The sequence below is a fragment of the Papio anubis genome, chromosome 11, assembly GCF_008728515.1.
Source record: "Papio anubis isolate 15944 chromosome 11, Panubis1.0, whole genome shotgun sequence".
NCBI classification, from domain to species: Eukaryota; Metazoa; Chordata; class Mammalia; order Primates; family Cercopithecidae; genus Papio; species Papio anubis.
Window position 1 is genome coordinate 29,228,530 of NC_044986.1, and position 26,015 is coordinate 29,254,544.

The 26,015-nt window shown below is 39.6% G+C and overlaps 1 protein-coding gene across 6 annotated transcripts in view; it reads left to right on the top strand.

Annotated features, from left to right (window-relative positions):
• CFAP43 (cilia and flagella associated protein 43) overlaps positions 1 to 26,015 on the top strand; it is a 108,630-nt gene that overhangs the window by 66,306 nt on the left and 16,309 nt on the right. For all 6 annotated transcript variants that reach the window (XR_651926.3, XM_009215317.3, XM_009215316.3 and 3 more), the window contains 10 exons: positions 2,711 to 2,815; positions 3,806 to 3,922; positions 4,826 to 5,056; positions 6,943 to 7,149; positions 8,810 to 8,899; positions 9,166 to 9,246; positions 10,024 to 10,149; positions 18,929 to 19,048; positions 23,646 to 23,753; positions 25,303 to 25,389. Coding sequence is in view for 5 of the 6 variants with exons in the window: in XM_009215317.3 (XP_009213581.2) it covers positions 2,711 to 2,815; positions 3,806 to 3,922; positions 4,826 to 5,056; positions 6,943 to 7,149; positions 8,810 to 8,899; positions 9,166 to 9,246; positions 10,024 to 10,149; positions 18,929 to 19,048; positions 23,646 to 23,753; positions 25,303 to 25,389 (1,272 nt within the window). In the remaining variant the exon portion in view is untranslated. The remainder of the gene's footprint in view (positions 1 to 2,710; positions 2,816 to 3,805; positions 3,923 to 4,825; positions 5,057 to 6,942; positions 7,150 to 8,809; positions 8,900 to 9,165; positions 9,247 to 10,023; positions 10,150 to 18,928; positions 19,049 to 23,645; positions 23,754 to 25,302; positions 25,390 to 26,015) is intronic.

The following is a 26,015-nucleotide window of genomic DNA, read 5'->3' on the forward strand; positions in this document are numbered from 1 at the left end:
CAGTTAAGGTGGATTATAACAGATTAAACAACTACACCAAGAGGAGGTTGATTATTTGACTGATGCCTCTAGGAGGGAGGTTTCCACCATGTGCCCCAGGACTTGGTCCTGATAAACATGTTTATTAATGACTGAGGTGAAGATATAGAAATGAGGAGATTTGTCAAATTAGTGAATGACATGAGACTGAGAAGTTGAGGAAATGTAGTGGATAACAATTAGGACAAGAGTATCTCAACAGACTGATTTAGTACTATAAAATTTACCTGGGATAATCATTCCTTCGTTTATTCTGCAACATTTATTCATGTCCCAGGCACATTAATCTAGGTGCTGGGAATACAATAATGATGACAGACACATTTCATGGGGTAATGTACTGAAGAAGACCGGTCGTAAACAAATCTCTACATAGTATATGACGGAAACAAACTGGATGCTCTGATAGATGTGGGAGATCTACTTCTGTGGTCAAAGAAAGCCACTTCAAAGGGCTGACATTTCAGTTGAGAACTAAAGGAAGAGAGGCATCTGGCTGTGCAAAGATCTGGGGGGGAGTGAATGTCAAGCACAGGGAGCAACAAGAGCAAAGGCCCACAGGCAGAAATGACTTGCAGTATTCCAGGAACAGCACGGCCAGAAAGGCTGAAGCATGGTGGATGGGAGAGAGCCTCATGGAATGAGGTAGGGGAGGTAGGCAGAGCCTAGCCCCTGAAGACGTTGTATATTGTGGTAAAGAATTTGGCTTTTTTATTGATTGTGCAACAGGAAGCTATGAAAAAAGTCCCATTTTCTTATCACAAGAGGTAGGCACCAATCTAGGAGCTTTTTGAATTTATTTATTTTGATTATCACAATTCAAAAAAGTAGGTGATAGTTTGCCCCACTTGAAAAAATTGAGGCTTAGATAGAGGCTTAGAGAGCTAGAGCCACTTGGCTAAGATCAGAGCCAGGAGGATCCTGGCTGTTCCTCCTAGGAGGCTCTTCCTCCTTGGCTCTGGCTTGGCTCAGGCTCAGAATGCCCCCTGCTATTCTGCACCAGGTTCTCCCAGCCAAGTCATCTTGACCACTCAGCAATGTGTGTGGGTTCGGTGCCTGCCCCCTCCCTCACTGTATATTTGCTTCTCTTTCCAAGCTGTATATGACTACTTGACACAGTGAACCTGCTCCCCTGGCCCACTGAACTATTTACCATTGCCAAACTCATCCTACCTCCCCCACTGCCACCCTGTGCCTCTGCCCCAGATGCCCCTACTTGCCACTACCAAATTCATGCTCATCCCTCAAGAGTTCTCCTTGATCCTCTGAGGCAGGATTTGGTGCAGAGAAAGGCCCTCCACATGCTAGTTTCCCTCATATTGTTTATTATTTTTCTTGAGCTCTGTGCCTTTGAAGAGATATTAACACCAGATTAGGCACAATAGTGGTCCAGTAGAGAACAGTGTTAGCAAATGGCACCATAAACTCAGCTGTTTAGGAGCTTTCAGCATGTTTATGATCAGAATACTAGTCCTTGGGAGGAGTTAGTGGCACCTGCCAGTCAAGGATGTGAATGAGAGACTAGGCTACTACCCTGCCCCGGCCAGGATCTCAATAATAGGAAAAAGACCAAAGCCCGATAATGACAACCTGGACACAGTATTAGGGACTGAGTTTGGAGGAGTTGATAAACAGCCTCAGCAGTGGAGAGAGGAGGGCCGAGTGGGCTGGGAATCAGGCAGGTCCTGACAACTGATATGCCAAGCCAGCTGTCTATTTAGAAAGAAATAATTTAAAACTATATTAGCTATTAACTTACTGGGTCAGAATCAAAAAGAAATGAATTGCAAATTAAAGTCGTTTAATCAGACAATAAAATAAATAGAAATTCACAAGAAGTACTAAAAAAGACATTTTAAATCTACGAGACATTATTCTTAGCTAGTTTGCTAATAATTCTGCCAAAAAAAATGAAGTGCACAGAGATCCTGAAAAGGATCCTAAGGACTAAAGATTGTTAGGTCTTACTTTCACACCAGGTCTTTCAGCAAACTGTATTAAAATAGGAATACTTAATTATTTAAATAATAAGCAATGGGATTACGTAAGCAAGTAAAACTAATTGAAGTAACATGTTTTTAAGTGGAAAATAACACAAATTGTATGATCCCCAAGAGTAGTAGAGGGTTCTTTCTTATTGTGGACGTAAATAATAGAATAATTAAGTACAGTAAAGACTCCCAGACAGAGGTCACAAACGCACTTCAAATGTGTGTTGGCGAGATTTAAGCCAACATTTAAATATCTGGCAGTTTCATATAAAAATATGAATTCCAGACCTCTCTAATAAAACAGGAAGACTTTGCTCAGTGGTTTTGCTTCACTGCTGTTCCAACCAGCAGACTTTGTGCACATTAACCATGCAGCTCACCACTACAGTGCATCCATCCTCACACCCCGCTTCACTTGTGTATGCAACCTGACCATCCTTAGAGGTACTGTGTGTCCTCAAGGAAGAGAATCCAAGTCTACAGACAAACTTCAGGAGATGTTCTCAAAGGCAGAGATGTGTTTCCCGAAAGTGCATCTCAGTGCAAGGTGGCTCAAAGTGTTGGAGAAAGACAACCAGACTCTACCACTGAAGGTGCAGTTAATGAGTTTACAATGGAGATTATTATTTCTGAGGCCACACTTTCATTTTTATCTTTTCCCTTTGTCTGCGTTCTTCAAGATGATAAAGGATATAGAGATGCATAACCTAGCCAAGAGCTATTTGGCTGAACTTATCAAAGAAGAATGTTGGAATTCGATGGCTGTGAAAGGTCGAGCTCTTAAGGTAACAGATAGAACCCTAGGTACAAAACCTAATGAGAATTGTCATCAAAAGCTCAGGAAAGTTTTAAAAATAAATTTAAGAAAATTCAGGCATAGCAAAGCACTGAGAGCATGACTTGCCCCTTCCTATACTGAATTTCACCTGCATATGTCCCTGTCTCTTGGCTCCTTCCCTCTGTGCTCAGTCCCCATGTGCTTCCCAGCCATCACTTCTGAAGATCCGTCTTAGCATTCTTTTCCTCCTTTCCTCGCAGACACCCTCTGCATCTGGATCTTAATAGATGTCTGCTCACTCACATTTCACACAGATTGAACGGTAGACGAAATGTGGTTCACGTTTCTGCCTGTGCCTGCCTTCGCATTTTCTAAAGAGCTGTTCCTCATTGAGATGCCCTCAAGTAAAATTTCCCTGTTTGTGTAGGGTGACCAAAAGTCTCAGGTCATGTCTGTGATCCCAGAGTAACTATTATCAGCATCCCTTTCACTTTCAAATATGCTCCAAAAGTAGACAATGAAGTATACGGCCACCCTACATTTTGTATGATTTGAGTATTGCTCTAAAACAGGGTTCTCATGAGCCATACATTTTGGGCTGGATCATTTCTTGTTGTGGGGGCTGTTCTATGCCCTGCAGGATGTGTAGCAACATCTCTGGCCTCTATTTGGAGACAGTAGCATTGTTTGCCTCCACTAATTAAGATAAAAAATGTTGCCAAATGTCTTGGGGGAAAAGGATGGGGAAAGAAGGAGGGAGAAAAATTGCTCCTAGTTGAGAACTACTGACCTAAAAATCAGCCCTTCACAAAAGCACAGTATTTTATATGAAGTTTATACCAATACTCATGGAATACATTGTTTTATTTTTAAAAAGGTTTCCATTGACAATTTTACCCATGCATGATTAATCACAGAAAACATCCCCTACTCAACCCCAGAAATGCACAATTATTCTACAAATGAGTTTATTTTGTCTTGCGTTTTTTTCCCCAAGTGTTTTCATATCCCCTGTGTGGTTGAAAACTTCCCGATGAAATCACGCACGGTTGAAGAGCTGAAAGAGTTGGAAAGAGTTTTACAACAAAAGAAGATTGAAGCAGAGTGTCTCAAAGTACTATTTTAAATATATGTGTGTTTATATAAGTGATGTGCTTTATTTTATAGAGTCTCCTTTGTTCAGATTTGAGTTGGGATATAATTTAAGTTTAGGTATTGTATGTATTTATATTTTTATTTCTTGTTAATTTGTAGAATATATTCTAATGACTATAGGAGCCTGTATCCACGCAATAAATCAAGGAACCTATATCTTATACAACACTGGCTAGCCCTCAAATATGAGGGTATACCTTAAAAAATGAGATTTGGGGTTTTGCTCTTATCCTGCACAGAGGTTGTCTTCATCCACAGATATCCTTTTCATCCTCCCTTGTCACTAGGGATTGTTTTTAAGATAATTGATCAAGGATAAAGTAGAATTTGTTTTGATAGAATTGTGGTTTTCCTAAATCCCACTTTTTAAACAATAATCTCTGTCAAACCACTAAAAAAAAACACTGCCCTTCAGTGTAGTTTTATTTTGGTCAGAACGGTGCACCCACTCTTTTTCTGAAACAAAAAGAAGGCATGCTTAATTCTTCTTAACCTTCACCCACCAGTCCTTTGTGAACAGGTTTCTTTGTAAAATATAAAGACAATATATATTTCTTAATATTTAAGTACCAAGAAAGACTCAAAATATTTACAAGCAGGTGTCATACTGACAGAAAGATATAAATATTACACACCCTCAAGGACAATTTTTATTCCTTTGATTTATCCATCGTGTATCAGTTCTGAAGCTTTAATCTCTTCTGCAGCAGTTCTGGGATCTATTCATCACTTTGATTTCAGTTGTTGGCAAGACAATTCAACAAATTAAAATGATTGTTGAAATAATTAAGTTGTCACAAAATTTCCCTTTAGAGGATTCTTGTTATTGCATAACTTCTGTGTCATCTTTTTCTACATTTAGCTACGGAAGGAAATTGTAGAGGCTCAGTCTGGAGTTATATTGGTTAAAAAGCGTCATGAAGAGGATGATGAAGAAGAGGAAGAGGAAGACAAGACAGTAAAATGTAGCAATTTGCCCAATTACCTGCTTGGTAGTCTGAGTACTGATTTTGGGGTAGATACCTCTTTATTGTCAAGCCAATTGCAGCTTCATTCCAGAGAAGAGAAAATCAACCAAATTATATTACTGAAAGTGGGTGAATTCTTTTTATCCTCAAAAATCTCTAGAATACATTACGTGGCTTTCAAGGCCTCACATTGAAAACTAATGCCAATCAAATGATGATTTAAAAATACATAGAGGAGGCTGGGCGCATTGGCTCACGCCTGTAATCCCAGTACTTTAGGAGGCCGAGGCAGTTGGATCATGAGGTCAAGAGATCGAGACCATCCTAGCTAACATGGTGAAACCCTGTCTCTACTAAAAGTACAAAAATTAGCTGAGCATGGTGGTACATGCCTGTAATCCCAGCTACTCGGGAGGCTAAGGCAAGAAAATTGCTCGAACTGGGGAGGCGGAGATTGTAGTGAGCCAAGATCATGCCAGTGAGCTGGATCTGCACTCCAGCCTGGCGACAGAGCGAGACTCTGTCTCTAAATAAATAAATTAAATAAATAAATAATTAATTAATTAAATAACAATACATAGCCATGTCCTTTAGACAGATCTTGTGTACAAGAGTTGCATTCAACCATTTGGACTAGGTTACTGTGATACCAAGTTTTCTAAAGAGCATTCCACAACAGCTGACACCACAAACCATTCTGCTTTGAACATCAGTAAGCTCAAAGAGAAAAGAAAACACTAGAATTTCGTTTTCTCAGTATACCCAAATGTCAATTAGGATTTCCTTGTAAGATCAAGATGTTATTGTTTATCTATCTGCTTAACCTGGGGAAAGACAATTTCCTCTAAATTTCTGTAAATTCTGGGGTTCAAGGATAAGGTGTGGGGTCCCTCTGGCTCTAAGCTCCTACTCCTTAACTTTCCACCAAACAGTCTCAGAATATGTCTATACATGTAGAAACCCTGACTGAAGGTTTTTGAAAATGCAGTGACTGAGATTGTGCCAATGAAGATAGTTTGAAATTGAATGCTGGCAATCCCTGAAAGCCCTGAAAGCCCTCCAGCCACGTCTTCTATTTGAGTTCTAGTCTCCTGCCATGTTCTTAAGCTCTCTCTTCCTATCCTTTTCTTTTTCTGCTCTAACCCCTGAAATTTCTGTTCATTAACACTCAGGGCTATTTAGTTACCTCATTTGTTGCTCAGTTTTTGCCTTCAGGGTCTCACCTTCTTGCTGCTTTTAATTAAGGTGTTTGCCTACAAGGAGGTAATTTCGGCCCAAGAGAAATTCTCGTGCTAGCTGTTAAGATCATTTTTTCACCCTGCTTTAATGGTTTCGTCTTCAGTAGGATAGACATATAGACTAAACTCCCATGATAACTCAAAGGCCACTTTGGGTTGACCCGTCAGCAGGAGTGGGGCAATCCAGTTGGTCCCACTGGCACCTTAGGAATTGCATACTCCAGTCGGCTAGCGCAGCTGTCTTTCCTACCTGAGAATGATGTGTTCGTATAGAAGAAGAGTATTGTGTGTGGTGGTGATTCTCTGGCAGGCTCTCCAAATACTTTCTACAAACTATCTCTTCTTTTCCACATCTACTCCAACCCAGGTTCCAAAGAAAAGACACATGCCAACTTAAATCCTGTATATTGCTTTTTAGATATTTTATAGTGGATTTTGTACAAAAGTAGAGAGAATAGCCCAATGAGCCTCTAAGTACCCATCACCCACTTCATCATTTGTCAACCTGCACATGGAGTTACAATTTACATTTCAGGAAGTAGGTTATGGTCTAACAATTATGTGGTAGCCTTAATCCTACCCATACTTGGATGCCACTGTAGATTATTGAGCCAAGGAATGACTTAATGTAAGTAGTATTCTAGAAAGATTCATTTTACCATCTTAAAAGATAATTTGTGGAATGATTTTAGAGGGAAAGTATAATTGTGGGATCATGTTACCGGTAAAGACATAATAAGTGATGTGTTTTCAGTAACATGTTAATATTTCAGGATATCATTTACAAGGTAAAAACTGCTTTCAATAATGAGTTTGATGCTGCATATAAACAAAAAGAGTTTGAAATTACACGCGTGAAGGAAAGAAATGTTCGAATTCGAGAAATTATTGTTGATCTGGAATTGGAAGAAGCAGTCTGGCAACCAGAATTTGAAGACTGTGAGAAGCCAGAGAGGACGCTTGTTGTGCAAGATGAGGAGGTACTGGCTAGCTGTGTTCTCCCTTCCCTTCTTTCTCAGAAGACTTTGCCCAGCTCCTATTTGTTCACCTTGGTTACTGTATGGGAAGTGATTGTACTGGGTAGCACTCTCAGTTGCAGATAACAGAAAGAGGTGATAGAGCCTCAGCAATAATGAGAATTTCTTTTACGAATCCTATGGAGTCCAGGGAAGATTCGGACACTGAGCCCAGGAAGAAGCAGAAACCAAAAACTGGAGCCTCGTGGGAGGTCCAGAAGCCTTCTTTCTTCATCTCTTAGTTCACATCACTCTGCATTTCTACTTCCTCTGGCAATTTCTACTTTGTATCTCCTCCACATGAGAAAGTAGCTGGTCTGAATTAGAATCTCTTAGTCCCAATTCCCAGTTCATTTGGGAAGGGGCTCCTTGGCCCAGCTTGGGTCCAGTGCCTGTACCCAGAGTGGTTGGGTCACATTGCGGGAACGAGGCCAGTGGAGCTCCAGTAGTGATCTAGGTCATTCAGGCAGTGTGGATCCCACAGAGAGGGGCTCTCGGGACAGCCTTCTTTAAAGATTTTGGCACAGAGGCAGTTGAAAATAAATGCCTAAAGAAAACAATTAAAATCTGACAATATTTCATTTTTTAAAAGTAAAAAAAAAAATGCTAAAGAATATTCAAAGAATTTTTCTCACATAAAACCAACTTGACTTCTAGGGGCAAAAGATAATAGTGGTATTTAGAAGTAATAGAAAATATTTTTACAGTCTCTGCTGGATGCTGGCTGGATTGAAGTGAATTTATCATTGTAAGTCCTTATAAGGTAGGTACTGATATTTCATTTTACAGATGAGGAAAGTGAGACACAGAGAGTTTGAGTAATTTGACCACAGTTACAAAGCTAGTAAGTGTCATTGTTGGGGGTTTGGACCCAAACCATCATGCCTTACAGTTCATCCTCTTAACTTGTGCACTCTGCTGTATTTGTTTAAGCAGGTCGTTTTTCCTAAACCAGACTTTCACTATGTGACCTAAAACTCTGGAGCAAGATGACAGCAGGGACCTCACTCTGCTGCTCTCTGGAGGGCCCTGCTTGGGGCAGTCACTTTGTACCTGCTTCTCCTTGGGCTGTAATCCATCCTACATTTAGGAGAGTGCTCTTGCTGCAAGCCAAACTTACTATGTCCCTTCTCTGCCTCACCCCTTGCAGTGGCTGCTCACCTCACTTAGGATAAAGCCTACAAGCCTCCTCCTAAATGCCCACCCCCACCCCCTTTCTTGCCCAACTGCTCTCCCGCCTGGCTCCATTCTGGTCACAATTTCATTCATACAGTCCCTTGAATGCCCCAAGTTCTCAACCTCTTAGGACCCTTATCCTTCAGAATTTGGCTTAGATGGCACTGCTTTGAGCCCCGCTCCCACCCCTCCTTAATCTATCAGGTTCCCTGTTATAATCTTTTTAGTGGTGAACATAAGCTTTGAGAGTTAATAGAGAAGTAAAGATCTATTTTTCCAACTCTCTCATTTTAGACCTTATCTTATTCCAAAACAGAAAATTGGGTGCAAAGTCTGCAGAGTCCCTTTAATCCCCTGAGTATCTTCTAGCCTCCTGACAGTATGTGGCAGGAACGTTTAGTTTGAATTTTGTAAGAATAATAGCAGGAAATGACATTTTCTCTTTCAGATTACAGCCCACAAACACGTTATGCCGTGGCACAAAGCCAGAGAAGAATTGATTATGAATCGTGAAACGGAGCACTGGCTTCTGATACAGGCATGCAGCTTTGCTTACACAGGACCTAAGACCCTCTTTGCTTTAGGGATACTGCTTCCTAGTTTGGTTTAATAACCCATCAACACATTTGTCATGGTCAGAAGTCACTTGAATCTCAGTTGGTCTCCTTCCCCCTTCTCTCCTCTAGGCACCTTCCCCAATCCCAAATGCAGTTATTCTAATGTTGGGTGGGAAGCTGCCTCTGGAGCCACTGGAATGTCAGGTCTCTGTCTCAGCATTCCTCTCTGATTCTGGCTCTTTCCCAGGGTGCCAATACAAGACTCCGAGCTCTGATGGACATGATGGGAGGAGTTCTGGAAGTCAAGAAGGAAGATATTTTGAGAATGGTGATATTTCTGTTCATCCTTATGGAAGGTGGAATGGGGTGGAAAGAGCTACTTAAGTTTTACCATTTTTGTCCTATATAAACCTGGGTTTTAGAAGTTCTCCAGCAACAAATATTATACAACCTCCGTAGTACCTTATAAACCTACCACATTAGGGCCTGTCATGGTGGCTTATGCCTGTAATCCCAGCACTTGAGGAGGCTAAGTGAGGAGGCCCAGAGTTCAAGGCTACAGTGAGCTGTGATCACACCACTGTACTCCAGCCTGGGAGACAGAGCAAGACCCTGTCTCAGAAAACCAAAAACGAACCACATTAGACAGATAATAAATTTGAAAATGCAGGTTTGCCCTCCAATCTGACAAGACACAAACAAATCAATAAAAGTAAGTAACTACAGTGGTTTTGGTCTCTGCTGAAGGCAGGAATACTGCTTCATTGGTAATTGTCCAGATATACCAGGAAACATTTTCTTTGATACCTGACATAGGTGTTCCTGGAGCTCAGGGGTAGTTCTCGCTATAAAGATTCCAACACACCCCTCTGAGTCTGTCACCTAAGAGTCCAGGTATATCCTGCCCTGCTCACCTTCACCTAAGTCACAGAAAAACTGTTGTAAAATTTTAAAATGCCTTTCGCCCAAGATGTCAGGTCATTGTCCTTGCCAATGTGAAGGACTGTATCCTTTTAAAGGGCTTTTAAAAAAAAAACTCTGAGCTTTTACTGTACTACTGCATTTATGTTTAAGCTGAAATATATGCTTTTCTTCATATCCTCAGGTGATTCCTCAACCTGCTTTCATGGCAAAACCTGATGCTGTGTGGACTGAAGAAGAAAGAAAACAATTCAAAGATTATGAGAAAAAAGTAAAGGAGTTAAATGAAGAAAGAGATAAGTATAGAAAGGTCAGAAGAGCAAAGAATTAATATAACCTACCATATCCAGAGTGCTGTTTAAATATCTTCTCAAATGTTTTCTATTTTCCCATATCTTTAATAGCTTAAGAATAGTGTTTCAGCTTAAATTCTCAAGAGAATTTAGAGAAGTAGGTGGAGATAAATTTAAGGAGTTAAAACAATTTTAAAGCAAAGAAACATATAGCAATAGTTTTTTTAAAAAGCTCTTATTGATTTCAGCATTTCCCATGTCATTACAATTCATTTGGCCCTTCATTCATTCTTCAGGTGTTCAATGAACACCTAATACAGCATGTTCAAGTCACGGCAAGGTATTGCTCTGTGTTGTGTACATTTATTTGAATTCAGTGATACTTTTGCTTGATTTGTTCTCCATCTTGAGAAAAGGGTTTGAAGAACAAATGGCACAGTCAATGCAGTACATTATTTACAACTCAAATTCAAGGTTTTTACAGTGCACTTCTGCTACTTTTATCCCCATGCATTGGAAGGAAACACTGTCACATTAAAATTGCTCACAATTACAGTAGAGATATAAAAGATGATGATGTGCAGTCAAGTAAATAATATTTATTCTTCTATGAAGGAAGTAAAGTCCTACCATCATTCAAGGTGGGACAACTTGCCCGCTTACTAGTGACTATAGCTCATGAAGAGCTTCTTTGAGTCTGTTGTGAACCTGTCCACATTTTTATTCACTGCAGCCCTGTAGGGTCCCTTATATTTTAACCTAAAATGGTTCTTACTCAAAGCCAAAATCAGTAATACTGAAAGAAGTAAAGATTTCAAAGAGTTAGGGAGTATAGATGCCTAAAGAATAAAGACTGGTGACCTATCAACTACATTTACTCCACAGTTTTGTGTTGTAAGATAGTTCACTTCCTGCACCCTCACATCCCTGCACCTTCTTCGTACTCACCTGCTGAAACCTCAGCCTTGATTAAATACGGTACTCTGCCTTCTCTGCACCTACACCCATGAAGTGGCTAAAGAAAAACTACTGACTGGGTTTACTCAAAATTATGACCTTAATCTCAACTGGGTCCTTAGAGCTGCTCTGCAATGCTACCCCATTTTTCCCCTAGCCAAGTGCTCTCACACTTGAATGCAAGTCTGCATCACCTGGCGGATTTGTTAAAAATGCAGGTTCTGACTGCATTGTTGCTCTGGGAAAATGAAAGGACACTGAGATTTTGCGCTCCAAACAGACTATTGCTGGCCAGTGGACCCTACTTTAAGTGGCAGGATCCTAGAGTACCATTTCACACCCATTGCTCATCTCCCAAACTTTCAACACCTGATGCCCTCAACTCACTCTCACCTTATTTTCTGTTTTACTAAGAGAAGAGGGACAACTAAAAGCGATTTCCCTTACTCCTCTACTGCTGCATCCACCCGCCACCTGCACTGAATCCATGGTGTCTGCCTTTCTGCTTCTTATGGGTGAAATGGCCTTGCATCCACCTAAGCCTGGTCCTTTCCTGGTGCACTAGCTGCCATCCCATCTCACCTACTCCATGTCATTACTCATCAATTTACCCTCTTCCTTCCTGCATCATCAATTTTTCCCACCCTGTGGATTTTCCCCATCAGTGTAGACACATGCTATAATTGTATACATCTCTCATCTTATTAAAAAAAAACTTCCTAGAAGGAAATGCTAGAGTTCTTTCTACTGTTCTTGTGATATTTGGGTCAGTGTAAATTTATTTCAAAACAAAAAGTAAAAAGAAGAAACCCAACTCCTTTGACCTCTCTTTCCCCCTGGATCACTCAATGTCTCTGCTCTCCTTTATGGCAAAACTCAAAAAAATCTGTGTTGATGGTTTTCAATTTCTCTCTCTCAATTAAAAAACTTGTATTGTGGAAAATGTCAAACATGTATAAAAATAGAGAGAACAGTATAATGACTCCTTTGCCCAGCTTCCACAATTATCTACTCACGGCCAATCTTAATTCATTTTATACCTCCACTTACTTCCCTAACATTGGATTTTTTTTCACCAATTTTTATTTTAGAATTATTCAAATGTACATAAATGTTACATGAATAGTACCATCTATATACCATATATTTGTATCAATAGCATATATATTATATATATGTTATATTATATATATACCTGAGCACAGCAGTTTTTTATATTGCCACGTTTGTTCTCTTTTTCTCCTGAATAGAGATAAATCACAGGTATCATGATATTCCTAAATAATACAGCATAAATCTCTTAAGAACAAAAATACTCTTCTACATAACCGCAGTAAAATTATCATACAAAATAAGCTTAATATTAATATGATTATCTAATTAAGTCCGTATTCAGATTACCCTGTTGTTCAAGTAATGTGCTTCATAGCTTTTATTGTTGCTGTTTATCTAAAAATCTAATCAATTTCACTTAGTTTTTAATGTTCTTTTAGTCTCCTTTAATCCAGAACAGTTCTACAACTTTGTGTTTGTGTTCCATGACATTGACATTTTTTAAAAATTGAAGCTGATTTTTTTGTGGAATGTCCCCCAAGTTGAATTTGATTGTTTCCTAATGATTAGATTTAGGTGCAATATTTCTGACAATCATACTAAGTAGATGATGCTGTGTCTTCGGTGCATCATATCAGGAGGCTCCTGATTTTAGTCAGTCCCACTATTGGTAACATTAAGTATGATCACTGGAAAGAAGGTTTCTCCAGATTTCTTTATTATAGAAGTTCTCTTTCTCCTTAGTGTGTAATAACTCATTTGTGGGGGGTGATATTTTGAATCTGACTCTCTGTTCATTCTGTCTTTTGGCATCCATTGATGACCCTTGCCTGAATCAATTATTACTATAGTGATTGCAAGATGGTGCCTTTCTAGTTTTTATCTTTTATTTTATATTTACTAGTTAGTATTCTTCTGCAAGGAGAACTTTTCCTCTGCCCTACCAGAGGCATACTCTAACTTAATGTGTTTTAATCCATGACTATCATTATTATTTCTGTTTTTCAAAGTGTTTGGAGCTTCTTCAAGTTGTTATCTGTGTCCTTTTCATGTGTCTTCATCAGTTTTTGAGCACTTTCTCCCTTTCTAACACAGCAAGATGTTCCAGGCACCTAGAATCAGCTATTTTTCTTTTTAGAGAATCCTGGATTCCTTTTACTGGGAATTGGTATTTAGAGACCAAGATCTGTGTACTAGATGTGCTCTTTGCTATAGGGGTTAGGAGTCATTCTGTCTCTCTCTCTCTCTCTCACACACACACACACACACACACACACACACACACACATCCAGTTAGCTCCAATTCCAACTCAATTCCAATTCAACAGCACAGGGTTCTTTTCTCTTTCCTTCATTAAATATGTAGGTCTCCTTTTTTCAGTGAAAACTCTCGTTCCCAAAATATAAATATACTTACTGATTTGCTCAGTCCTACAATGTGTATAAAATACCTCTATCAAACATGCTGTCCCATCTACCGCCTATGTTTTTTTCGCCAAACTGTCTCTGCGTCTTCCCAGAGATTTCCAGCTGGGCTAGAGGCTGAGCCCCTTTGGTAACAACATTTAAGGGAACATGAGCACAATGCATAATGTCCTTAAAAGCGTGTTGTGATGTGTACATTTTGTAATTACCTTTTTTGTTGTTTTATAGCAACCATATGTAAAACATTCCAAATACTTCTACAGCTCTGCAATCTAATCCCTTTGTCACTTTTGGAAGGTGACTTTTCATCTTAATGCACATTGCCCTCTCTGTAGAGGAAGGACAAAGGTATGGGCCAGCCTTACTGAGAACTAAACAGACTCCAGGGAAAGACTCCCCAGTGGGAAACTTTGTTCTCTACAAAGTACCAGCCAAACCAGAAAGGTGATTCCAGGAGGGGTTAGCCAAACAGCAGCAACAGCAAAAAGGTGCAGTTCAGGTTTTCAGCTTTAAGATATCTTTGGACAATGTTATTTTTACTTGTTTTATTTTTTTCATTAGAAGTGACCAAAATTAAGATGGTGAGACCTCTGAGACCAAATTTTTGTCCCATCCCTATCCGCTTCCAAGTTGCTCACAGGATGGATCATGTGCCCCTTATGTTGAGGGGATCACTTAACTGCTCTCCTGCCTCCTTGAAAGAAAGAAAGAAGATTATGTTTTTGCCACCGATTTAGCCATATAAACCCCATCTCCTTGCCCTTTTCTGGGTTTCAAGCTGCTGTCTCTAAAGCTCCATATCACTGTCCTTGGTTTCGGTTGGTCCTGGTGAAATTTTGAACAGGTTATGTACAAGACCTTTTAAATGTTATATTATTTTGGAACTTTGCTTCTTTGGGTTTGTGGCATCTGGGCCACCCTGCTTGGCTGTGAGGGCTCTCTACAGTCTGCGGGCTGGCAGTTTGCTGATCGTTTCAAGAGTCTTTCCCTACTAAATCCCCACTTTTGGTAAGTGTTTTGTGTAAGGTCTTTTAGGTTTACATCCTGAAGCTTATTGGCTTAAAATGTACTCTTTTTTGATATAGTCTCTTTGGGGCCAGTTGGGAGAAAGCGAAACCAATAGTGCAACCATTTTGATAGTGAATATTAATAGGTATCTTTTTGGAAATAAAGAACCAGTCCCTCCAAACAAACAAACAAAACAAATACTATAGCAATTTTCAGATTTCCTAGTAGCTCTTTTTTGTTCTTAGACTATATCCCACTAAGAATACACCAACATATTATGCTGAGAATTACTTTGACTAATTCTTTTTTTCCTCTTTCTGTGAGGATAACATTATCAGCTTGATATACAGTTGACTTCTTTAAGCAATGGGGAAGAGGCTGGTGTGTCTTCCAATTTTATGATTTTTCTTTTGTTTCTACATGACCCCCTAATTTCCACCTCTTCCTTCTTTCTCTTTACTCCCGAGTCTCTACAGGGTACTTCCCTCTTTCGAGTTGCCCTTTTCTCCCCAAAGCAGTACCCTGAGACCACACCTCTGCCCTTTTAAGTCCCTTCTTTTTTATTTCAAAGTAGCTGCTTTTCTGACACCTCTACAGCTACCACTCTAATGCAAACTACTGTTACCTTTCCCAGGATTTCTTACCTTAGTTCCTCTGCCCCCTGCCTCCTCCCCCAATCCCTATATCCCATCTCATTTCATCTCCTGTCATTCTTTCCCTCCAGTTCCACTGATTTCCTTACTGTTCCTCAGATACCCAGCAAACTCTTGACTCAAACACCCATAGCTCATTCTCGCTGCAGGTCCTTGACACACTGTATCCTTGGCCTGGAGCGCTCTTCCCCCATTTAGCTACATGACTCACATTCTCACGACTTTGAGATCTCTACTCAATTGTCACCTCATCTTCCTATGATGGTGGAAATCCCTGCTTCTCCTCAATCCTGCCCTGTGTCCCTTTTTCCCTGACTTATGGTTCTCCATAATACTTATCACCACCTGGCTCAGTTCATTTTTACCTGTTGACTTATTATCAGTCTTCTCTACTAGAATACAGTATGAGGGAGGAGAACTGGTCTTTGTTCAATATTATATTCCCAGTTTTTAGAACTATACTCCATCCATAATAAACACTTAAGGAAGATTTATTGAATGAATAAATTTATTGAATGAATCTGTTGATACCTATTATGTGCCAGGCACTTTTCTGAGTACTTGGGATTCATAGATTAAAGGATAAAGCCTTTACCTTCACCAGCCTGGTCAGCGAAAATAATACCTTCTTAAATGGCAGACCATTTATTTTGTTGTCGTTGTTGTTTCAGAGCTGGGAGAAATTCTAGGTGTGATGGATTTCTGCGTGGTTCATATAAACTTCCTACTTGGTCTTTCACTTTGCATCTCATTTCTCAGCATCTGATGCAGACATTTTTAGGCAAAATTAGACTTTTCTAGGAATGTTTGAAGAAAAATGACATTCATGTTTTTTACAAATATGTTCCTTGAGTGCCCACTATGGGCTTGGTACAATGGCAGGTCCTGAGGGATGTGCATGAATAAGACAGACACAGCCTCTCCTCCCCCACCCCCTTCACCATGACCATTATGTGGAGTGGAGACGGTTATATAGTAACTATGCATTCGCAAGATAATTATTTAACTGCGATGTGATAAATTAGAAGGGCAAGTTCAGGGTGCCATCTATGATGGTGAACACAGGCACTGACTTAGATCAGCCACTGGTACCCACCAGATCCCCTTTGCAGGCTGCTGTGCCCATCCCCTCTCTGCTATGAGTGTTCCTGATAGAGCCTTACACCTGAGACCTTCTCTGGAATGTTATTGCCCTTGTATGATCAAGGGAGCCTCCTTGTCCAGAGACATCCCCAAGTTTACACCACTGCCCTCACCCAGGGCAGCCAGTGACCTGCTGACAGAGCCCAAGGGGAAGGGGGTACAAAACCCCAGCCTCCTCACCCCAAAATGAGACAGTTCAGCAGAGTCCCTTTCATTTCTACCAACCCTGGGAATCAGGCCAAGGCTGGGCCACCTGAGATGGCTTCATTGCTCAGCTCCTGCCTCTTGCCTGTCCTGCTTCCCTCAGCCACTTACAGGTGTCTCCTAAAGAGCGCCCCCTCCAGAAATCATGTGCCCTGGAATCTTGTTTCAGGCCTTGCTTCTGAGACTTAAGACAGGGCCCAAGGAACTCTTCCTTGAGAACATGGCATTTATGCTTGCATTGGAAAAGTGAGAAAGACTGAAGAGGCCGAAGAGTGGGAAATGAAGCATAGGCAGACAGAAGAGCATGTGAGAAGGACCTGCAATGGGAAGAATTTGGGGCATTTGAAGAAGAAAGGCAAAGGACCATTTTACATTACAAAAACATTCTTTCGGACCAGAGACCCTCAAAAGGCCCAGAATCTCAATGTTTTTAAAGAAGGTTGGATCTAAGACATGTAGACAATCTGGCCTCAGCCAGCTGGGTCTGTGGCCATTTGCCATTGCTGATGTTTTCATCATCTAGGAACAGGTGAACTTGATAAAGGGCCACCAGGAGGACACAATCTGTGAGACTTTTCCATGCCTGTGAGATAGTGATATAAACTATTATAAGCAAATGACCCTGAGATGTGTTTTTTTCATATTTGTTTGTTTTATTTTCATATCTCCTCACTGTTAGGTAACTTAATTTGGATGGTCTTTCTCCTGGCATCATATGCCTCTATTATTTTTGCTAAACCTCTTTCTCCATTATCCTCCCAGAATCAGTTACTTTCCTTATTAATCTGGCGTAGAGAGAACTTGGCTTTTTAAACTGGTGTATATTTAAACTATTTATTACCATCATAGTAATAATTAATTTGAATACGAATTATCAATGGATGCTAAGGCTGGTAGATAAAAGTACAATGAGAAACAAGATATTTACATAGTCTGAAAGTATCTTTCCACAAATTAATAAATTACAAATGGAAAAACTAACTTTACAATAGAGAAAGTGGCAGACACTACTTAACCAAGTGATCCAAGTTAACATCGCCAATAATGAAGCAAACCAACATCATGTATCTCCTGATGAGGTAGACACAGAAGCACATAACATAACTTATGTAGTCTTCCTGCTAAAAATGTGTAACCTGGGTGTACAGTTGAGAAAACATCAGACAAACCTAAACAAAATGACGTTCTACAAAATAAGTGGCCTGTCCTCAAGTGTCTGCAAATTATTCTCAAATGGTTCAGAAAAGTGTAGGAAAGAAAGTAGATAGGTGGGGGGCAGGGAGTGGGTGGGAGAGAGAGAGAGAAAGAAGAGAGAGAAAGAAAAGTGATAAAGCAAATAGGGTAGAATGTCTATAGTTGGTGACTTTGAAAAAGGTATATGGGAATTATTTGTACTATTCTTGCATCTTTTCTATAAGTTTGAAGTTATATCAAAATAAAAAGTTACAAACAAGTAAAGGTTAAAAATGATTTATACCAATATACCTCTTTTTTACATGTTTTTTACTTTGTATTTTTTTATTTTTAATTTTGCAGGTACAAAGTAGGTGTATATATTTGCGGGCTACATGAGATGTTTTGATACAGGCATGCAATGTGAAATAATCACAACATGGAGAATGGGTATCCATCCTCACAAGCTTTTATCCTTTGTGTTAGAAACAATCCAGTTACACTCTTTTAGTTATTTTTTAATGTTCAGTTAAGTGATTGTTGACTATAGTCACCCTGCTGTGCAATCAAAATTATACCTCATGTTTTAATGTTGTTCTCTTTAAAAATATAAATTTATAGCTTTTCACCTATGTCCTGGTGGAATTTTTTTAAAAGAGAGGGCAAGGGAACATTTTCCTTTTGATATAGAACTGTTTGGAGAGACAAAACATACAGAAAACAAGAGAGTACAAATATATAAATATACATATATGTATATTGACTTCTTGTTTCCTTAAAATAGAAATAATGCCGTGAAAATGACCAGTGCTTGAAAAAAATAAAAATTTTTAGGACTAAATCATGTGTCTGGAGATTGCTGTGCTATATAAAGAGTGAGGATTTTCTGGAAAGATTTGCTGCAATTTGCTTTCCTATCCTACTTCTGCCTGTATCATTAGCCATGATCAGTAATTTTAAGCTTTTTTTCCCAAGGTAATCTTTTCTAAGCAAAAATCTCAAAACACAGTGTATTAAACAGATCCAAGTGGGACTATCTCTGGTTTAAGAGAGTACAGGGCCCAGAACACCTTGCAAGGGCTGCCCTCCATCTGCCCCGCCTTGTGGTGAAATTTAAACATCACTTCCTAGGAGCCTTTAATACTCCTAAATGTTAACTTGACTGTTGTCTTCCTTTTAGTCATTAGAAGCAGAACTGAAGAAACTTCAAAACTCTATTCAAGAAAGCACACAGGCCTTTGATGAACACTTGAAAAGACTTTTTGAAAGGAGAGTGAAGGCAGAGTTGGTTACCAACCAGGTAAATAAAAGCTTTACTTATGTGACTTTTAAGGAGCTTGCAGGGGCCCTTCCATAGTTCTTGGGATGAAGATCAACATCCTTACCAGGTACAAAGATCTTGTATGCTCTGGGCCCTGGGTCCCTCTCCAGTCTCATCTTGTGCACCTTCCCCTTTACCTGCCACACTTCCTCTTTCAGCATCTTGAACACACCCAATGCCCTCCCTCCTCATGCCTCTGCCAACTCTGCCAGTAATACTGTCTGCCAACACTTCTTTGCTTCCTGAACTACATTCATCCTTTGGATCCCAGCTCAAAAACCAGTTCCTCAGACTAGGTAATATCTTCCTATTATATACTGTATTTTTTCCTTTCTACCATTCATTGCTACTGAATTGTAATTTATGTGAGATTATTTTTAATGCTTTCAGGACTAGATGCTCCATGAGGGTAGAGCATCTTGTTCATCCCTGTATCTCCACCAAATAGCAAAGGGCTTTGTTCAAAGTGTATGTGGAATGAAAAAGTAATCCTCATGTCCCAAAAGATCAGGTGGAAAAAAAAAATCTGTCTTAATTATCTCCAGCAGTAGGAATAAAAATGAAGTACACAGTAACTAAAAGCAAGAAGATCAAAGAGTGATGCCCTTAAATTCTGAGGAAAAAATTATTTCTAGCTTTGGATTTATACCCGGCCAAACTATCCATTGAGTTTAAGAAGAGAATCATGATTTACTTAAATGTAAATGTAAACCCCCAAACTGTAAAAATCCTGGGAAACAAACTAGGCAATATCATTCTGGACATAGGAACTGGCAAAGATTTCATGATGAAGATACCAAAAGCAATCACAACAAAAGCAAAAATTGACAAATAGGATCTAATTAAACTAAAGAGTTTCTGCACAGCAAAAGAAACTATCCACAGAGTAAACAGACAGCCTACAGAATGGGAGAAAATATTTGCAAACTGTGCATCTGACAAAGGTCCAGCATCTACAAGGAACTTAAATTTACAAGAAAAAACAAACAACCCCATTAAAAAGTGGGCAAAGGACATTAACAGACACTTTTCAAAAGAAGACATACATGTGGCCAACAAACATATGAAAAAAAGCTCAACATCAGTGATCATTAGATAAATGAAAATCAAAACCACAATGAAATACCAGATACCATCTCACACTAGTCAGAATGGCTACTACTAAAAAGTAAAAAAATTACAGATACTGGTGAGGTTGTGGAGAAAAGGGAATGCTTATTATACACTGTTGGTGGGAATGTAAATTAGCTCAACCATTGTGGAAAGCAGTATGGCAATTCCTTAAAGAGCTAAAAACAGAACTACCATTCAACCCAGCAATCCCATTACTGGGTATATACCCAAAGGAATATAAATTGTTCTATTATAAAGACACATGCACCCATATGTTCACTGCAGTACTGTTCACAATAGCAAAGACATGGAATCAACCTAAGTGCCCAGCAATGATAGACTGGATTGAGAAAATGTGGTACATTATACACCATGGAATACTATGCAGCCATCAAAAAGAATGAGATCATGTCCTTTGCAGGAACATGGATACAGATGGAGGCCATAATCCTTATTAAACCAACACAGGAACAGAAAACCAAATGCCATATGCTCTCACTTGTAAGTGGGAGCTAAATAATGAGAACACACGGGCACATAGAGGGGAACAACAGACACTGGGGTGTCTGGTTTCTTGAGGGTGGAGGGTGGGAGGAGGGAGAAGATCAGAAAAAATATCTGTTGGGTACTAGGCTTAGTACCTGGTAACAAAATAGTCTGTACAACAAACCCCCATGACACGAGTTTACTTAGATAACAAACATGCATATGTACCCCTGAACCTAAAATAAAAGTTAAAAAAGAGAATAATGATATTTTGAGAAATGCCAGGTCTCCCAAATTTGCATGCACTCGTTTGATGAGAGGTTTTGAGAGGTGTCTGACCAAAGCAGGGGGCTTAATGAGAAAAGATAGTGCAACACTGGAGAGATGGGAAGGGAATCTTCAGGAGGATGACTATATCCCCAGGATCCCAACAGGAATGGTACACTGAAAGGGTTACATTTAAATTCCCTCAGCGAGGGGACTTTGTACAGAGGTATGAGCAGAGTTAAGGGAAACAGCAAAGAGTGGCAAACATGTTGTAATGAGAAACAATGGGAGGTCAGTACCATCTCTAGAGCTAAAGAGGCAGGGGAAAAGAGCTGTTCCCAGAACCCAGCAAGACCTGTAGCCTTGGGAAAGGGGCTGCTCTCGGGAGTTGTGGCCACACATAGAAGAATGTAATCACTGGCCTGGCAGGGAGGGGATGTATGGATATACTGGGAGTGAGGGGGAAGATTGGGAATGAGTGCTGCAGCCTAACAGCAGCATTAGTCATAGCCAAAAGGTGGAAACAATCTAAATATCCAACAGCTGAGCGCAAATGAGTAAAATATGGTGTATCCATACAAGGGAGTATTATCCCACAATAAAAAGGAATGTGCTGATATATGGTACAACATGGACGAACCTTGAAAACATGCTAAGTCAAAGAAGCCAGACAACAAAGGCCACATATTGTATGATTCCATTTATGTGGAATCATATAGTTTCTAGAACAGGCAAATTTATAAAGACAGAAATTAGAAAGTTGTTGCTTTTGTGAGGAGGTAGAGGCCTCTAGGAGGTGACAGAGGGGCAGATGGGAAATGGCTGCTAAAGGATTTTCAGGGAATGATGAAATGTTCTAAAATTGATTATATTACACAACACTGCAAATATACTAAAATACACTGAATTGTACACTGTAAATGGTGAATTGTATGGTATGTAAATTACATCTCAACAAAGTTATTGTTTTTTTAAAGGTATGCTGAGATCCTCTCGCCATGTAAGATAATGAGGAAACTATCAGACTACTCAGTAATATCAAAATAATTCAGGAGCTAACTTAAAACATTTCACTTAAATTAGACAATTTAAGATTCAAAGACGATAATAGTTGCAATTAATTAAACCCATCATATTTGTTTAAATTTATGAATTTGTGATATTTTAAAAAGAGAAGTGCCAATCAGTCACTTTCAGAGGATGACAGCAAATTCATTACCTAAAAACTGATAAAGGGAAAGTATCAAGTATTTAGCCTGCCTTTCCCATATGAACTGAAGTGTACCACTGGGAAACCAAATAGTAGATGATGAGAAGCATCTCTTTATAAAAGTATTTCCATTAATAAGTGAAAAGGGAAACTAAATCCAGATTTTCACCATTTTGCATCTCTCAACGGATTAATGGACCCGGGCATTGACTACCTGCAGCTGCTGACATCACAGAAAGACAGACAATCAGATGATACATGTCTCCTGATCAAAGAACACAATACCACCTATAGTCTTGTTAAAAGGATCAAGTTTAGATTTGATCAGGCCTCTGGACCCAGCTGCCATTTTTCAAGAAATAAAAAGAATAAAGCCTTGATAAACTACACCATGAATATACAGGCATTAAAACCAGACTATGCAATGCTACAGAGACTGCTGATAACTACAAATGTGAGGAAAAGAAATGAAAGGGAACATGAAGATTATAAGAGATTTATTTTATTTTTAACCTTTATTTTAAGTTCAGGGGTACATGTGTAGGTTTGTTATATAGGTAAACTCAAGTCACAGGAGTTTGTTGTACAAATTATTTCATCATCCAGGTAGTAAGAGATTTAAAAGACACGAAAAAAAATTATGAATAAGTTATACTGTAGTGGCTAAGTTTCTGTCTTAGTCTGTTTTGTGTTGCTATAAATAATACCTGAGGCTGCATAATTTATAAAGAAAAGAGGTTTATCTGACTCATAATTCTGCTGGCTAGAAGGTTCAAGATTGGGCATCTGATGTGGGCCTCAGGCAGCTTCCATTTATGGCAGGTGAAGGGGAGCTGGCGTGTGCAGAAATCACATGGTCAGAGAGAAAGCAAGAGAGGGTGCAGGGGGGTGCCAGGCTCTCTTTAACAATCAGCACTCAGGGGAACTAACAGAGTATAAACTCACTCACCCCTGAGGGAGGGAATTGATCTATTCATGAGGGACCCATCCCCATGACCCAAACACCTCCCATTAGGCCCCACCTACAGCACCAGGGATCACGTTTCAACATGCAGTTTGGATGGGGCAAATATCCAAACTACAGCATTATACACCCCTGGGTAATAAAACTACAAAGAAACACAATGTATGATAAAAGTCAAAACAGTGTTTAGTACTGGGGTTGAGATTTTGATGAGGACTCCTGGAAGAAGCAACTGCAGTCGTAAGCTTCTGTTTCTTGCGATAAGTGGTGCTAACAAAGGTGTTTGCCTTATATTATAATAATCCCTTAAATTATATGTTCATGTTATGTATTTTTTGTATATGTGATTACCTTACAATGAAATTATGAAAAAGGCAAAATAACTAAAGTTATTTCAATAAGCTGTATTCCCTTTTTCTTTGAAATATTTCTCTTATCTATATGTCATAAACTTGCTTGATTAGTGCCAAGTCTATAGAAAATATTGTCTCAGGTAGAAGTATTTCCACCAACCTTTTTCTTAAATATTTCTACAGGAGGAATTGAAAATAAGTAACCTTGCATTTTCTTTACTGTTGGATGAAGAATTAAGCTCCAGAGAAAAATTCCTGAACAACTACCTTACAAGGAAACAGCTCGAGAAAGTAAGAATATGTCTGAAATCTGAATACAAGCATTTTCTGATAGACATGCCCCTCATTTAGCAAGAGCTCACGTGTCTAGACCCTTCCTTCCTTCCACCATTCCTATGTAACCATGTGCATCCCTTGACTCCCTGTCTGCAACTTTGCTCCAGGGCCAGGTGAAAGTAACCATTCCAATCTGTTGATAAAGTTATTTGATTCTGCATCGGCAACCATGTAGCCAAAAGAACTGTGTAGCTTTCCTATGACATGGTTTATAAAATGAGGCCATATAGCTTCATGGTTGAAAGCACTGGCTGTGGGACCTTGGACAAGGCATATAACCTTTTAAGCTGCTTACAAGCTCTAATTTAGGGAATGTTTTTCTCTCTGGGCCATTTGACACGCTAAGATTTACTAAGATGTAAGCAATGGGCTCGCGTATGGAATGAAAAACTGTTGTATTATGAAAAACTCTAAATATGTGCATGGATAGATATGGCTCAAAAAGACAATGAATACCAAATGTTTATCACATAATAAGTTTCAACAAATGTCAGCTTTTATTAGTAGTATTAGTAAAGAGCATTTATGAATGTGTGACTTATAAATGACATGAACTCAACTTTTTTTCTAAGAGCCTATTAAACAGTATATGCAAAGCACATTCTAAATACAACTTTACATATAGCGACCCTGCAGCATACTGGATTTCTTTCACAGATGAGGATACCATCTCAGAGAGCGTGGGTAACATGCCTAAGTCAGCCACTGGTGTGTAAGAGAGCAGTAGCTGGAACTGTGGGAATAAATGAAGACCATCCAAATGCAAATGAGCAGACACTGTTTATTCAGAGCTTGGCACAGCAAGGGACTCGTCCACCATCAGTTGCTTTTGGCAGACTCAAAGTCAGGAAAGGAGTAGGAAAGCTTTATAGTGCAAAGAAGGGAGGGCTTCAGGTGCAACATGATTGGAAGTTGTTGGCATGAGGAAGCTAGAGGCAAACCAATTAGAAGCGGGACAACTCATTTGACTGGTTTAGGGAACATATTTGTCTTTCTCTGGATGGTCCTAGGTTGGAAATGGGGACAAAATTATAGAAGCTGGTGGTTATGATCAAGCCCTGAAAGTCTGAGGCCAATCCTTATGAAGGCTGTGGTTATTTCGTTTCCCAGCTGATGATTATAGAGGTTGTACGTCAGAGTTCTGTTGTTGCATGTGGACTGGCCCTTGTTTGCATGTATATCCAGTCTCTCAGAACCCACGTCCATGTGATTTCGAAGGCTATGCACCTTCATCCTCCACGCTGACCTACCAAGACTGCAGTGTGCTCCACAGACACTCACACACTCATACACAGAGTTGGCTGTACTTAGAAACAGGTGATTGGGTGTTCTTTCAAAGTCCCCAATTGGTTTATTTTCTTCTATAAATCTTATCTATAATGAATACTTCACAGGCATATTTCTCTTGTACTGGGAAATTCCTTGCTCTTTTTAGTATCCCCAAGATTTTTGTTTATGCTGCAAAGTCTCCAGTTACAATCCACTATTCCTGATGCTGTTATAGAGCCAGACTTCAGAAGCTGTTCGGAAATCAAGAGAAGACCTGGATGTGTACAAGGAGCACTATGACAACTTACTGGCAGAAGATAAAGTGAGAGTCATTGTCTTACCCACTCGACAGTGCAGTAGAGTTGTTGCTGCCTGGATTGGAGGAAGGTTAAAGGGGATATAATATAATTTTCTCACAGATTTTTCTCCCACTTAATTCTCAGCTATGGGTGAACTTCATTCTATGGCATTGTATATTTTTGAAAATCCATGTGTAAAATGAATTTTTTTTTTTTTTTTTTTTTTTTTTTTTTTTTGAGACAGAGTCTTGCTCTGTCGCCCAGGCTGGAGTGCAGTGGCCGGATCTCAGCTCACCGCAAGCTCCGCCTCCCGGGTTTACGCCATTCTCCTGCCTCAGCCTCCCGAGTAGCTGGGACTACAGGTGCCCACCACCGCGCCTGGTTAATTTTTTGTATTTTTTAGTAGAGACAGGGTTTCACAGTGTTAGCCAGGATAGTCTCAATCTCCTGACCTCGTGATCCGCCCGTCTCAGCCTCCCAAAGTGCTGGGATTACAGGCTTGAGCCACCGCGCCCGGCCAAAATGAATTTTTATAAGCTTCTCTGGTCTAAGCTTTCTCTTATACAAAATACAGGGCAATCATCTAGCCTTTAAGGCTTTTCAAACTTTAGGCTGCGGACCCCATTACTTGGCCATGAAATCGATTTAG